At 50.0% G+C, this 16,036-nt stretch overlaps 2 protein-coding genes across 3 annotated transcripts in view; both read right to left on the minus strand.

Annotated features, from left to right (window-relative positions):
• Window positions 1-1,643: 1,643 nt before the first annotated feature.
• RFLNB (refilin B) lies at window positions 1,644-7,628 on the minus strand. Its single transcript, XM_071575206.1, has 3 exons — window positions 7,348-7,628; window positions 5,712-5,821; window positions 1,644-4,401 (listed from the first exon to the last, which is right to left on the minus strand). Exons 1-3 carry the CDS (start codon window positions 7,549-7,551, stop codon window positions 4,071-4,073), a joined length of 645 nt encoding a protein of 214 aa, XP_071431307.1. The 5' UTR covers window positions 7,552-7,628; the 3' UTR covers window positions 1,644-4,070.
• Window positions 7,629-10,762: 3,134 nt separating this feature from the next.
• VPS53 (VPS53 subunit of GARP complex) overlaps window positions 10,763-16,036 on the minus strand; it is a 63,820-nt gene continuing 58,546 nt past the window's right edge. For both annotated transcript variants that reach the window (XM_071575050.1, XM_071575049.1), the window contains exons 21-22: window positions 13,243-13,347; window positions 10,763-12,878 (exon numbers count right to left, since the gene is read on the minus strand). In XM_071575050.1, coding sequence (XP_071431151.1) covers window positions 12,708-12,878; window positions 13,243-13,347 — 276 coding nt within the window. In that variant the 3' untranslated portion in view covers window positions 10,763-12,707. The remainder of the gene's footprint in view (window positions 12,879-13,242; window positions 13,348-16,036) is intronic.

Below are 16,036 nucleotides of genomic sequence, written 5' to 3' on the forward strand. Positions count from 1 at the left end.
CACAGCTTAGGACTGAGTGCTCACTGCCTGAGCCTGTGGGGAGGACAGGATACTGATATGTTAAAACCAAACCAAGCCTTCGGTTAAAATATGGATTGCTCCAATGATTGGAAGTGCCTGTTTGTCCTGGAGTATCCCTAGTTATTGCAATTAGTTTATTTCAAAACAGTAGTCATTGCATTACACCTGAGCTTTGCAGGTATTCAGGTTGTCCCCTGCTGGTTCGAGGGCAGCTGAAGGACCAGACACTTTGCTTGGGGGCTGAAATGATTCACAGGCACATGGACTTACCTTCCTTGAAACTGAGCCAGCTGCAATGTCAGGAGGGGAATCCAGCCCTCACCTCCTTGCTTGTGATCCAATTGTTAGGTTCAGCATTGTATTTTTTAATAAAAATTCATTGTATCAGACCCTCAGGTGTGACTTCTGGAGAAGCACAGTGTATGTACCAGAAAAACAGAGCACATCCATAGCAGGGCTATGCTTGCAGTGGTACGAAGCAACAAGAAGCCCACATGGTGAACAATATAAATTAAAAATAATGTTGAGCAGTCAGCTGCCTTGTACTTCCCTATACTTCAAATGTTCAAAGTAAAGGAGCAGCTTTCATACTGAGTGCTATGACAATACTTAAGGAAAACAGCCCAGGCCACGCTAAGGGAAGTATTTGGAAGTTGGGTGACATGTCTGAAAGGAGACAAAGTTTCCCTGAAACCTCCCTGAAGGACACTACTCTGATTTTAAAAGTTTCTTCTTTATGGCTCTTCCAATTGACTCTTTTATGCAGAATTGATGTTTATATTTGGCTTGTCTCCTGTTTAATACTTTAAGCACTGCAGGATACCCAAATGCTCGGCCAGCCTTTCGCAGGAGCAGCAGCTTCACAGCTCCCCAGATCCCAGTAATGTCATTACGTGCAACTCTAGAGCTTTCACAAGCAGATAACCAGATGAGCAATAAAAAGTAAGCAAAAAATCCCATTAGGAATTAATTAGCTGATGTTCAATTGCATCCATTTTCGCTCTGCCAGAGTCACTAACGAAATCAGCACGCCTGCAAATTCGGAAAGGTTGAAGGAGCAGATTAAGCACCCAGAGAAACACCACAGTGTTTCTCTCAACACAATAGTTTATAGCCCTCTATTTTGTTTTTATAAAGTTTAATGCATAACATATTTTAGCCTTATTTTTATGCTGTATTTACTAATGTAGCATTTGAACATCTACATTTTAAAAATAAATTCCTGCCTGGTTAAATACGTGTTATATTTGAAAGAGATTAGTTCTTCACTTGTAGGATATGCTGAAATCCATACCAGAAACTCTCTTTAAAAATAAAACTATACCAGATGAGTGACTCAAACACGTAGTGGAGGGGATTTTCAGCTGTCTTCAAAGCACTTAATCAATGTCTTACTAAACTGACAAAGCCACAACATTTGGCACTGGTTTGGGTTTTTTTTAATATAGACAGTGTTATATAGGAAACCCCCTCCTAGAATATGTAAACAACAGCAACACATGACAGAAGAGGAAGGAGTGGAGCTGGGACAGCCAAGACATTTTAGGTATTTATTTCTAAGTAACTGCCACAATAAACACTGAAAAGCTTTGAATGAAAAATAAAGAGACTTCCCTGCATGATGGTTTTCAGATCATTTATTACCAATAAAGTAAAAGACAAATTGAAAATCAGAAGGAGGGAGTGGGAAACATCACAGACATCAGAACACTTGCACAGAGCTAATCAGAGCTTTGCAAATGTTGGAACATAAATAATTTAAAAGGTATCTCTACCAATTAAAGTGTTTTCAAGAGGTACACAATTAAGTTTGCTTGCTTTATAAAAATCAGGTGCTTTATCCTAAAATCATAGCATAAGGGCCATTTTGTTTCTAACTAGGGCCAACTAATGATTACAACTTAAAACAACCTGCTTTTGGATCTCCTGCAAATGAATTCACTGGAAGAGCGTTGTCGGAGCATTCCAGGGTCCATGTCCTTCCAGTGTCCTGTGTCCAGCCAGATGTTCCAGGAGCAAAGCAGACGAAATGGCAAAACAATGGTGCAACAGCTTTGAAACCCCACAAGCTCTGGGCTGAGCTGTGCCTTCTGTTACACCACAAGTACATCCTGGGGCAACGTTTAGGGCAGAATTGCCACATGTGTTTAAGACACATCTCCTGAGTGCTGCAGTCTGACACCAACATGTGGAACGACAACATCGCGCCGCTCTGACTCCGGAGTGCTGCCTACCTGACCGTGTCCTCTGTCCTCCTGAGACTGTTTTGGGATCTGGTTTTCTGAGGCAAGTACCAAAGGTTAAGGATGTTCTGTTCTGAGCTAATAAATAAGTAAAAAACTGTAACAACAAAAAATCCCCAACCCATACAGACTCAAGGCTTCCTTCCTGCTGCATTCCTCATCTCTCAGGTCGTTTCAGTTCCTTGGATTACACTTCCACACCACTCATCACACTTGCACAAACACACAGTAAGTACAGCTCAAGAACAGGTTCCCAAGGTTGAACTCACCACTGACTAAAAGCTCACCCTTAGGGTTATGCACCACCCAAGTCCTCTGCAAAGCAGCTCCAGGACTGGTGTTGCACTGACACACCTTAGAGAAGCTTTGGAACACATGGAAAAGCTGTGCCCAGCTAAGACAAGTCTACCTGATGTGTCTGAGCGACTGCACCACATGAGCCACCATCGTAACCCACACTCCCCAAAGAATCTGCTCTCCACACTGCGCTGTGCTCTGGCAGTATAGGAAAAACAGTCTGGGAAAAGAAGGAAACCTGTCTGTCTAATTTGCATCAAAACACACAATAAACTAATGCACATAACATCCAGACTTCCATAGTATCTGCAGCTATTCCCTTTGGTCCCCAAACTCATCATGCACTTGGCACTGGAGGGGTTATTTGGCACCTATGGACAGGCCACCCCATTGCAGTGACACCCTGGATACCAAAGTCCAGCGAGGACACAGACCTTTGCAATGAGAAGCTCAGCAGGGAAGCAGAGCTACAACTGTGGATTTTTGGATTTTGCTATGCACTAAAAATCTGCCTGTCCTTTGCTACCATCTGCCTCTTCACAACCCCCACCATGACAGCACCTCGCACTCGATCCCAGCACCTTCTTTGCCATTCCAGGTCCCTGTATAAACATGGTGCATTATCTGAAACTCGCCTGGTTACAGCTCCCTCACTGCAGACAGTTCAGTGTCAGTAAAAACAAGGCACTTGTGGTTTTTCCTCCTCCACATTGTCAAGGCTCGACTTTCCAACAACACAGGGATAATTTTTGGCCTGGTATTCTTTGGTACAAGTCCTGTAAGTGTGTTACACAGACAACTGTGCTGCTGAAGTTGCCGTAAGCACAGAGGATACATCGTGCTGTTCATCCAAAGAACTGGAATTACTGAATTTGCCTGGAGCTGCAAAGGCAGTTTATCTCCTGCGCTACTCAGAATTCCTCTTCTTTCCAAATTACACCTTCAAACAAGACATGAATGCCATATGGTAACATTTCTGCATGTGTTAAATGAAGAATTCTGGATTTTTCTCTGTTAGCTTTTTCCAGCAATTTGCAGGAGATTGTCCTTCTAGAGAAAACACTCTCTTGATCTAAACTGAAATCTAAACTGAAATGACTGACAGCTCTGGCTGTCTATAACCAAATTACCTGGTAGATTCTCTGCAAGAGAGTGAACTGCCCTTATTTTTGCACATCACCCCTAAAGCATCAAATGGATCTCCACCTGCCAGGCACTATTCCACATTCTTTCTTACCTGTCAATTTTCCCTCTGGGAAAATACTTCCCGTTATTTTCATCTGCTTACTGCACTGCAGGGAAGGGGAGGGAACTCATGACTTTAGAGGTGAAGAAAGGAGTTCCTTACTAAGTTATGTTCCCACAGAAAAACTGCGTTTCAGGCCATTCTGAGGCTTAAGCAGGAATTAAGAGCTGAGAAGGAGGGTCTGTACCCGCTTTAGCTAGTGGAGTTAGCACAGTACGTTAGGTGGGACCGGGATGGATCAGAGCAAGAGAGGGGGCCGGCAGTCAGCAACCATCCAGGACACAGTCGTTCCCGAGGTACTCCGAGGTGTCCAGCTCTACGCTGGAGAGGAACCGCCGCGCCGCCTTGCGACAGTTGTAATCCAGCGTGGTGGTGTACACAGTCTTGGCGTGCTTCGGGTAGATGATGGTGGTGCTGGTGAAGCGCCGGGGCTTGTTGCGGGGCTCAAAGTGCACCTCTGACTTGTAGCTGCGCCACGTGCTGTTGGGGACACAGATCACCGTCTGGCTGCAGGAGGAAAGGCTCAAGCCCATGGGCATGTAGACGTCGTCGATGAAGTGCTTCTCCGAGTCGTATCTGACGGAGGACGTGTACCTGGAACACAAGGGACACGTGCGTGAGCTTGGCTCCAGAGCTGCAGCTCTGTCTGCTGGAAAGCAGAGCTGGCGGCTACCAGGGTGGTTCCTCAGGCCTGAACCTGCCACCTCAACACAGAACAGCCACACCATGCAAGAAACGTCTGCTGGTGTCTTACTCACACAATTCTGGGAAGAGAAAAGAGACTTACATTAGCAGCACACCCAGAACTGTCACTGTCTAGTCCAGCTTCCAGCACTAACAAGCACCTTCTCAGTCCTTGTGTACACCATTTTAACCCTGAGCTCTGGGAACCTACAAACCTCCTAAGCCCAGAGGCCTAGATCCACATTTGGGCTCTGCACATAAACATCCTAAATCCTTGGAGTGCCAAGTCCATGGAAGAACACGTTATCTTCCCACTTTTGCTCTGCCAGGGGTCACGTGGGAGTTCTTTGCTATCACTCCCAGCACGGGGCACTCTCTGAAGACAAACTGTCTTGTGAAGATTCAACTGACAGGAAAACACTGCAGTTTGCACACCAATCTCTGCTGGTGAGGAAACCTTCTGTGCCTGCATTGTAACAGAAAGCCTTCACCTGCTTCACACTGGGAGAACTCTGTGCTGGCTCTTCTACAGTGCTAACTGCTTCCAATGGCAGCCACGGCACGGGCTCCTTCCCCACACCAGGACATAATTCTTCCTACCCTCCCCTGCATTAGGCTTCCGTTTGATTTTATCAGCCAGCTCTGCTTGCACAGTTATCAGCTGGGAGCCTTCATTTCTCATTACTGCAAATCATGATGTTCAAAGGAATAATTCACAGGCTGGGAAGCAATGCAGCGCATTAAAAAAATAATTATGCTCTCCTCTGAATATTACCTTTCCTTTTAGTTCACACAACCAGCCACAGCTGTTAAGAGAAAAAGTGTTTATTAGAAAACCATGAGGTTACAAGAGCAAAATTCCTTTCCTCTAATAAAACAGTCCTAGGAAGATCTTTGAAGCTCTTCCCTCGTGATTACCTTCTGGTTAATCAGTTGAAAGGCAACATTTTGGAGCAGTGCAAGGAAGTCAAAGCAGGAAAGTAAAATACAAGAAAGTTTTCCTGGGGAAAAAAACCCCAACCATATGGGTGGGATTAAAAGAGGCTGAACACTCCTTCAGCCTGTACAAATGTCCAGGTCCAGGAATGTACAGCTGCAGTGAACAATGGCTCTGCAAATAAATTAACTTGACTCACAGGCACTGATAAGGCCTAACTGCTCCTTTACATGCTAACTCCTCTAACTCCTTCAAAACGAGGTGCCTGTAACACAGTATTTACCTTATTTCCTTTGGTGGTAAAGGGTCAAACTCAACTCCTTCGCCAAAGGATAAAGGACACAATCTTGGAGGGCAGCTGGAGAGAACAGGGCTGGGGGAGAACACGGAATTCTGCAAAAAATGCAAAAATAATTCCTTTTATGTCATAATTTAGTATATTCTCAAGAAAATGTATGTATTTATCCCTTGATACAGTGCTGTTGAGGTTCACTTTTATGTGCAGGAGGATCTGCCAGTCCAAGACGTGCTTGCAGGTGTATCTCACAGGCCTGACTCTGCACTGGTCTACAGCTTCCAAGAGGTGGCAAGGGGCATTTTTTGAAGACAAGGTCCTAACTCTGGGAGGTTAATTCAGCAGAGCCATTCTGGGAAATGATAGAGTCCCTCAGTGCAGCACAGCTCCTGCAGCACAAACTACAGTCTGTTGCCTGTATGAGCCCACACTCAATTTATAGCCAACACTATATGGGTGTATGAGAGCCCTCTCCTTGCTGGATTCATCCGATACACCCACGGACAGAGCGCAGCAGGAAATCAGCACAGGGCATCTCCCTGTGAGCAACCTCCTCGTTTCACAGCTACGCCCTGGCTCCTGTTTGACGGCATTAAATCCAACCTTCACACCCAGCACGTTGGGAAGGATTAACTCATTCCCACTGAGCGGTGATTCATGGACTCTCCCTGTGCTCCTCTCCTGGACACCCAGCGCCAGGAGCCGACACTGGCCAGGGAACATCCCACAGCCCAAGGAAACCCAAGTGCCCCAAAGGAAAGGAACCCAACGGGCTTGTGTTTTTGAAGCCACCTCTGCACATGTGCTTACTAACGAGGGGCGAGGGGGCTGTGAGCATCTTTTTGGTTCAACACACAATTCTCCTATGGCCTTTTCCAGTTTCACAGCAGCACCCCTAGAGAAAAAGGATTTCTCCTCCAAATCTGAAGTTTCCAAAGTACTTGTAACAACAGCTCAGTGTCAACAGCCAAAAAACATTTGGTAAAAAACCAACACGTACGTATCTGATACTATTAACTGAAACGAGAGTTTATACACAAATTTCCTACTCTGGGTCACTGTGGAATAACGGTGCAAGGATTTCTGCAAGGATTTTCAAAGACACTGCAACGCTGTCCCAACCTCGAGCTGGGGCAGGAGGGACAGGGATTTCCTTGCACCGAGGACCGACTCCAGAGCTTTGTAAAAGCCCGGCCGGCTCCTTGACACGGCCGCGGCTGCCCCTGCTCCCGGCGGGATCCCTCCCGGTGCGGGTCCCTCAAGGGATACGACGGCGGCCGGAGATGTCGGTGAAAAGGAGGGAAACCAGGGGCGGTTGTTACAACTCATTCCCACCCCGGCCAGCCCCCGGTAACCCCCGCGGGTTTCCACCCTCCTTTTCCCACGGGATGCTGCGGGGCCGGAGCCGACAGCCCGTGGTCCCGGGCGGTGCATCACGGCAGGGTCCGAACCACGGCAGGGTCCGAAGCGCAGCGGCTCCCCCGGGGCCCGGCACCTGCCGCGGCGGGACCGAGCGCGGAGCTGCGGGACCCGCACCCTCCCCGCGCTGCGGCCCCGGGCGGAGGGTCCCGCGGCCCCGGGTGGAGGGTCCCACAGCGGGAGGGCTGCCCGGGCCGGTACTCACCGCGGCGGAGGGCGCGGGCGGGTCGGGCTCCGGCAGCCCGTTAGCGGCGGCGCGGTCGGGGCTGCCCGCGGGGAGCAGCCAGGGCGGGGGGGCGGGCCCGGGGCTGGGGGGCAGCCCGGAGTCGGGGCTGTCGAGCCCCGAGTCGCCCCGCTTCCTCATGTCCGGGAGGTCGGGCACCTCCCGCAGGCTGAGCCGCCCCACCATGGCGGAGCCGCCGGTCCCTGCCCCGGCCCGGCCCCTGCCCCGGTCCCGCCGCTGCGCTCCCTACGCCGGCTGCGCCCGGGCGGCGACGGGCGGGGCGGCCGCGGGCGGGGCGGGGACACGGCAGGGGCGGGGCGGGACCCGTCCCGTGTCCCACTCGTGTCCAAGTACCCCACCGGTGCCCCTGTGTCCCACTCGTGTCCCAGTACCCCGCCAGTGCCGCCGTGTCCCATCCGTGTCCCAGTACCCCGCCAGTGCCGCCGTGTCCCACTCGTGTCCCAGTACCCCACCGGTGCCCCTGTGTCCCACTCGTGTCCCAGTACCCCGCCAGTGCCGCCGTGTCCCATCCGTGTCCCAGTACCCCACCGGTGCCCCTGTATCCCACCCGTGTTCCACTACCCCGCCAGTGCCGCCGTGTCCCACTCGTGTCCCAGTATCTCATAGGTGCTGTCGTGTCCCACCCGTGTCCCAGTATCCCACCGGTGCCTCATTCTCTTCCCGGTGTCCCTGCCCTCCTGGTGCCCCCATGCCCATAACCCCGTCCTGTGTCCCAGCCCAGCCGCTGACCCCTCGCCCCGTCCCAGCCGTGTGGAATTAGACAATGGAACAGGCTGCCCAAGGCGTGGTGGAGTGACCATGCCTGGGTGTTTAAGGGGTGACTGGATGTGGCATCGAGTGCCAGTTAACAAGGTGATGCTCAGTCCTAGGTTGGACTCGATGATCTCAAGCGGTTTTTTCCAACCTAATCGATTCTGTGCAAGCAGCTCTGCTGGGCTGCCCTCGACACATCCCTGGTCCAACCCACGGTGCACCATCCCCATGCCTGCCCTTTCCTGTGCCTGAAAGAGCTGCCAGATCCTGCTGGGCACCTCCAATGGTGCTTTCCCCAGTTGCAGGGGTCTGCAGGGGGTTTTGGCAGCCTGGTTAAGCTCCCAAAGTCTTCCCTTCAGGCAGCTCTTTCTCACTCCCCACTCCCGAGGATTCAGACTCAGACAGCAGCACTGCCGCCCCTAATTGCATTTTTCAGGCAAAGCTGCTGAAGCTGAAATAAGAGAACAGAAGGAAAAGGTCTTTCTAGCACTAGAGGAGACCAAGGGAACATTTTTGGAAAATCCTAATGAAATAATTGCGCCGTGTCATCAGATTTGGTGGGGGAATACTCTTGTGGAGGGAAAGAACTGTCTGCAGCTGGCCAAAGTCAACACTCCCCTGTGCAGAAACCAGCAGTCTGGCCTGACGGGCCCAGCACAAGTGAACCCAAACCTCTGAAAAAAATTCCTTCCCTGCCCCAAAATTAAAAGCAGAGGAGAACTTTCAGCCGTAGGCGTCTGTGGTTTGCAGCTATGCGGTGCTGGGAACTCCGGAGACTTCCTCAAGGAATTTACATTCCTTTGAAGAAATACTATGAGGCTGTTTGTCTTTGCTGAAAAATGCAGATGGAAAGAAAAAGAACATTAAAAATTTTGACTGAAAGGAGTCTGAGTTTTGAAGTCTGAGCAAATGTGCTGGACAGGTGTTTTCTTCCTTTTGATTTAAATGTATCCCCCAAAAGATATGCTGGACTCTGCAAACAATGGGAAAGCTGACCACTCCTCGCTCCAAAATCTCCCATAAAAGCCCTTTATGAAATTAGATGCCTTGGAAGGCACTAGAGCAGTTTCCAGATGAACACAATCATAATTTCAGAGCTGCTGTGCAGCTCCTGGGTGAAAACCTGGGCTGCCAACAACCTACTAAGTGCAATTTAAAAGGGAGGGAACTTGTGGCACAAGACAGCAGCCCCCACAGCCACTCCCGTGGGGATTGGGTTCTGCCTGAGAGGGATCTCAGTGCCTGGGGAGCTGCATGAGGCTGCGGCCAGCAGTGCCTGTGGGATGAGCAGAGCCCCACAGGCTCCTGGAAATCTTTCTGCTTGTTTACCAGTGAAAAACCTCCCACTCTGGCTTAACACAAAGGACAATTTTTTGTGCCCTTCCAGGCTCGCATTTCTGGACTTGGCAGGTAAATGGAGGTGTCTGAGCAGCTGTGGGGGCTCCACAGCCCACCTGAGGATCTCCTGCAGCACCAACATCCAGATCTGCAAGCCTGCTAGGATGTGAAGGAAGTGTTTAACCAGAATTTCAACTGCTTGCTAACTCCAATACTATTGAGTCACTGTGTACAGGGGCCCTGCTTTTCAGGACATGCACTCTGCCCTCCTGGAAAGCCTGACTGTTTTTAAGCCTCTCAAACTCTGTACCAATCTGTGACATCCCTGATGGCATTGGAAATCTTTTCCTCTGTCTGTACATGGTAGCCAGTTTGTCTACACTATTTACTGTTTAACTGCCCACGCACAGGTGGGATGGGGCAGATATGAGTCTCTTATCAAGATCCTCCTTCCATGAAGGACTTTCCACTGGGACGGGTGTGCTCAGCTTAATCAGCAACTGAGCCAGACATGCTGATGCTGTGGGGGGGCCATCGCTGGGAGAAGCAAATCAAAAGGATCCCATGTTACTTGACAATGATGGAAAGTTATTTCCAAACGATGGGAGATACCAGGCTGCTGCCTGTGGCACAGAGGAATTGTGAGCACCGGGACTGATGGGAGCCCTGGGAGTGGTCCCCCCGCAGGGATGAGCGCTGACGGCACATTGCTGAAGTTGCTGAGGTTTGATCAGCTTTTACAGCCCTGCCACCACCGCCCTCACAGACCCAGCCACGAGCCAAGAAAAGGCTTGTGGAGGCTTGGACATCGTCACTGGGATGCTTGAAATCCCGGCTGTAAATCTGGTGAAAGAATAAACACCCATGGCCCGGCGCAGGCTGCTCCTGCCCAAGGGCGGAGGGGGCAGGACCGGCAGGAGAAAAGCAAATGAGTCATTAATTCTCCAAGCGAAAGGAACTGCTCCAGCGTCATGCAGCGCGTGGAAAAAGGCACTACCTGTTAATTAAATTCAATGGAAAAATTAGATGATCTCAGAAATCTCTCCTGCAGTTACAGGCTCCAGAAATGATGTGATTATTTAGGGGTGCGAGGTCAGTGGTGCTGAATTGCCCGTGCAGTGCAGGGAGCTCCTGCAAGTGCTGCGGGATCTGTAAAGGGTGGAGAAGGCAGCAAAGAGCAGAGCTGCAGGAGCGAGCGGGGCAGACACACACGGGGCTTTTGGGTGAGGTCTGTCCCAGACCTCTTTCTGTGTGGCAGAGCTACAGAAAACACCCAGCAACGAACAGCAGTAAACATTTGAATTTAATTCATTTTAGTGTCACCCTCCAACATACAGCCAGAATTACACCTCGGCCTGAAACCATAAAAACTGGCATTTTATACAGAAAACAAATAATTGTCCTTTATTCTGCAGAGCTGTAAACCCCAAAGAGCAAACACACACATACAGACCTGTCAAATCTGATGAACACCCAAGAGCCAGGGACACAAAACCCTTACAATGAAGGTAGAAAACTGTGGGTTTTTTCTCTAAAAGAGGAACTCTGAGCACTCAGCCCTGTAGCATTCTTCAAAGGCTGAAACTAAAAATTCATTTCTCCTTTTATTTCCTCTTATCTACAGAATGAAATGCAGAGAATGAAACAGGGGAAGCCTTTGGGAAAGACACGCAATGATAACTTCAACATCGTCTTCAGCTATTCATAATTCAGTTACAGACTTATCCTTAGACAAAGCAAAGAAAAATTCATTTACAATAAATTATTCATCTCCCCATGGGAATAATGAATCTCTGCAAACCCATGTTCCCTACTCCCAGCTATGCAATGTGGTAACACATGAGCCATCCTGCACACGCACCTTGAGATAATTGTCTTTGGGGAACAGCTCTTCAGACCCCTGAGGTGCTTTCAATCCTTCCTTCTTTTGTCACCCACCATGAAATCAGAAGAGGAAATAAATGAGGCAACAGCATGTTTGTAAAACTGGAGTGATGAGAAACTGTTGTCCCTCCCCATAGGTGCTGTTACTGCTGCCCTGGAGGGACACTATGCTGAGCTCCCTCACAGCCAGGGCCAAGCCTGGCGACCCCTGGAAATACACCCTGAAGAGTTTGTGTTAACATACCTGTTAGTGCACACCCTGCTGCAGCAGCAGGTCGGTCTGAGCAGCATTACAAAACCTGACCACAACCAGGCCCTCCCCCAGCCACGAGAAACAGCCCATTCTCAAGAGGGGACAGTGCCTGAACCCTGAGGCTGCTGTAAGCCTCCCATCCCAGGAAGCAGCCCTGGCTCCCTGTTACAGCCAACCCTTCCAGCACCTCTCCTTGCAGGGCAGCGAACATGTCGAAGGGGCACACCGGATGGTGTTAAGAACGAGGGGCTGGTGCTGTTTGACACTTGCTCCATGAACAGCTCTTTGTGGAGAGAGGGTGAGACGCCAGATGGGAACTCCCATCAGGGACAGCAGGCGAGCCCAGCACACAAGCAGCTGGAGATGGGCTCCACAGATGTCCTGTTTGTAACAGCGACCGAGGCCTCCGGCTGGCTGGCAGGTGGTTTGCCAAGGTGCAGAAGGCATTAATTCAGCCCCTTCCTCCTGATGGGAGAAGGATTTGACTTGCTGTTTCACGGTTCTTTGTGCATGCCTGACCTGGGAGCAGTGGGGAAATCTGCTTTGAGGTTCTCTCCTGGGCATTTCACTGATTCAGTGGAGCTCCACAGGCCTGGATCCCAGCTGTTAAAGGGTTGGGGTTTTCGGTGGCTGTGATGGTATGGGGTTGGTTCATCCCTGATAAATAATCTATCAAAGGAACAGTTCTGCAGCAGGGAGTGAACAGTAACACAGAACTGTCAGGCAAAATCGTCAGCGCTGCAGCAGGAGCTCAGCCAGGATAAAAGCTGTGACACCAAGTGTATCACAGCCAGACATTCTCTGAATCCGCCTAAACCGTTTCTGGAGCTGCTGACTTCAGATAACTCTATTTTCTCCACCATGTGGACCTGACAATGTCCTGGGTTTCACTCCTGCTAAGCCAAGGGCAAACACCTTGATAAGGTTTTGACTTGGTCTGAAAGTGTCACAGTACAGGATGGTTAAGAGATCACAGGGATTGGGAATGACAGGACGCGGGTTTTCCAGCAGCACACTGTAAATCACAAGTCAGACAAGCTTTGCTCGCACTCACTGCAGCCAGTCCTGAGCAAGGGAGTTTCTTTCTGCTCACTTAGAGTCTTTTTTTGATAAGTTTCTCCAGTTTCCGTATCCGAGAGGATTCCTGCTCGGGTGTGGGAGCACTCAGGGACAGGGAGCCCGTGCTGTCCCCCCCGGGAGGAGGCGCGGGCAGGCGCAGGCGGAAGAGGTCTAGCATGTTGCTCTGCTCACTCCTCTTCAGGCCCTGCAGGAACAAAGCACAGGGAAGAGAGGTGGTCAGAATTCGTGGATCTGGAAGTGGATGTGCATGGGAATAGCTGCAGGAGAGCCAAGTTCAAAGCTCAGCCTTGTTCTCCCACCAAGAGCTGTACAAAAACCTCTGGATGATCCCGAGACAACAGAGCTCGGCCCCAGGAGCCAGAGCACGTATGAGCATGTGAAGTGAACTGAAAAGCTTTCCTTCAGCAGCAACTCTACAGACTTTCAGTTTACAGAGAATATACTTGCCTTACAATGCTTTTCCCACCCCCAAAGCCCTCTACATTGCTACTGAAATAAAGTCACCAATGATCTCGGTGGATGAGCAAAAGCTCTGGACAGGTTCTAACCTTCATGTCAAGTATCTTCTGGAATGTGTCATTGCTGCAGTCAGCAAGAAGCTTGATGTAATTGTCGACAAACACAACTGGGGGCTCATGTGGAGCCATCACCACCTGCCAAGACAAGAGAAAAGAGATCAGACAAATAATATGAGTTAAAGCCAGTGCTCAGTCAACTTGGGCTCAGGAGTGACAGCAGGGCTGGCTTCTAAAATAAAATGCTTAAGGAGCAAGGAGGCTGCACATGCTGCTAGTAAGAACGATAAAGATGAGTGAGGAGAAGCAGAGCAAGGAGCAGGGAGGAGGATGATTCTCTTTCAGCACAGCAGTGCTCAGACTCAAGGGGCTGTGCATCATGTTTCAAAGAGCAGCAGGACTTTGTCTGCGGCCTGTGGGCTGGCAGGCACTGGCATATTGTCAAAGCTCAAGATCTTATCGTGTTGCATGGGGAAGACAAGCTGGGGAGTCAGTCAGGGGACAAAGGCAGTGCTGGTGGTGACACTCAGGAAGTCCCCAGAGATCAGGCAGGCTGGATGCAGTCCAGCTTCTCACTTTGGCTGTGTATCCCTCTCACTCCCTCCTGTCTGGAGGCAGGACAGACAGTGTGTCACAGGGGAATGTGACAACACTGTGGTCACTCCCTCTGTCCCCAGGACAGTGTGGGCCAGAGCTTTCTGCTCTGCAGTCCTGCTGCCACTGATATGTCACCCGATGGGTGAGCAGTACCACACGCAGCCACTCTGTCCTTTGGGTGCAACTCCTCTTGGACACTCCTCTGGAGAGACTGGGATGCTGCGTGGGAATTCCTCACTGACATCTGCCCAGGAGTAATGGTCAAAGTCAGGAAAAAAAATCAAAATAGCCTCAAAGTTGGAAAAATGATCCCTCATTGGTGTGCTTTCCTTACATAAGCAGTGAACTCCACAGAGAACACATCTTTTGATAATGCTGGGCAGCAAAACCATCTTTCTGGGGAAGAGTGTGTGTGTGTGTGCGCATGCAAATGCATGTACACTCAGGGCAGAAACAGCACAAGACCAGACTCTTCCCTGTCTCCAAAACCATTTCCATATGTTTCCATTGACCCAGCTCACCCCATACTGTATTCTGTCACCAAGACATTTCTTTCTTTCCCCTCACTTCAGACCAATGAAACATCATAGCCATGTATACACTTATAAATCCTTAATTTACAGCCCTTGTAAAAATCTTCTGCCAAGATGAAAAGCTGGAACTTCAGAGAGCGTAGCCAGAGGAGAAGGGGAAAGAGCTCTGCGGGATGTGCACGCCCTGACGCCCTCCTCCCCACTTGCATCTGTGCTTTGTGGGGCTCAGCTGAATGAATTTGTTCATGCCATCCATGGGCTCAGTGATTCTTCTGAATAAGCTGCTCCAGTACAAGCCCAGGCACATAATTGCACAGTGCTATTGTTGTATGCAAGAGAGGCATCGCTTCAAAAACACCTTTGTACTTGGTGGGAAGGAGCGTGTTGGCCTGTGCTTCTGATGGGGTGAAACAGTTCTTGGGGAAAAGACCCTTTAACGTACAATTTGGAAACAGCAGAGTGTGAGCACTGATACAAAGAGACAACACACAAGGCAAGCAGAATGGCCAGAGATGATCAGTCAGCTCTGGGCTCCTGCAAGGAAACGTTCCTACAGAAATACTGATGGTCCAACAGGAACAGGCACTTTGAGAGCCTTTCTCCCCTCCCAAACCCAAGAGATGGGTGCTAGCACCAGCCCCAAATGCTGTGTGTGGGTCACCAAGGCTCAGGGTGATAAATTTAGTCACGACAATTAACAAACCTGCCCCACACAACCCTTCAGCCCCATCCCTACTGATCCCACTGGGCTCTGTGGAACACCCAGTGCCGTAAGGGTGTTGCTGTTTGAGTACTAGTTACACTGACACAGAGCCCTCGCTTGGGGCCAGAAGTGCTTTGTGCAGCAGCAGGGCCAGCACGGGGTGTCTGACACAGCAGTGCCACTGCTGCTGCACAGCCTGGCACCAGCAGCACTGCACAGCCTGCACTCCCTGCCCCGGGCACTCCTGCACTGCTTTCATCTCCATCCCAGTGAAACCAATGTGATGTTAAGGGCAGGCAAATTAACTCCATTACTTTTCTGATTCATACATAAGCTCCATGGAAAGAACTGTTTCTTTATGTAACAGGCACCAACCTTCTCTGCTCCCGTTAGCACAACCAAGGTATTTTTCTTCAGGTCATTTCTATGAAAATTTAGACTTGCTTTAATGTATTTACTAACATCTCAGTCATCCTACTCCAAAACCATGGACCTGGAGAACTAATTTCTGAATTCAGAAGGCAAACTCAGCTGTGACATTACCTTGGGCGTGGGAGCAAAGCCACACAGAGCAGCAGGAGAGCACTGAGAGCTTGGGCTCCTCACCCCCTTTTGCCTTGGCTGTGGTTTACAGAAGGCTCTGGCTGGCAGCTGTCTGTCTTGCCTGACCACAGGTGCCACTAATTCCCTCACAGGAATGTCTTCACAGCATCGCTGGTGAACAGGGGACAATCCCATTACCGAGGAGGGTACAACTGTACAGCTCCCATGGCTTCTCCTGGGATCAAACCTAACTTCTTATTCCAGCACCAGTTGGGAAGGAAGATTGCTTTGCTTGTTACTTTTTATGAAGACAACACACTGCTTTTGGGTCATTTTCCAGGCACCAGGTCTGGAAAATGAAAAAGGGCTCTGGTGAATACAGTAACCCAGACATGTTTGCACTGGCTGTTACACTAGACAGTAAACAGGTGACTCAAGCACGGCTTGGCTC

The sequence above is a fragment of the Pithys albifrons genome, chromosome 21 (genome assembly GCF_047495875.1).
Source record: "Pithys albifrons albifrons isolate INPA30051 chromosome 21, PitAlb_v1, whole genome shotgun sequence".
NCBI lineage: Eukaryota > Metazoa > Chordata > Aves > Passeriformes > Thamnophilidae > Pithys > Pithys albifrons.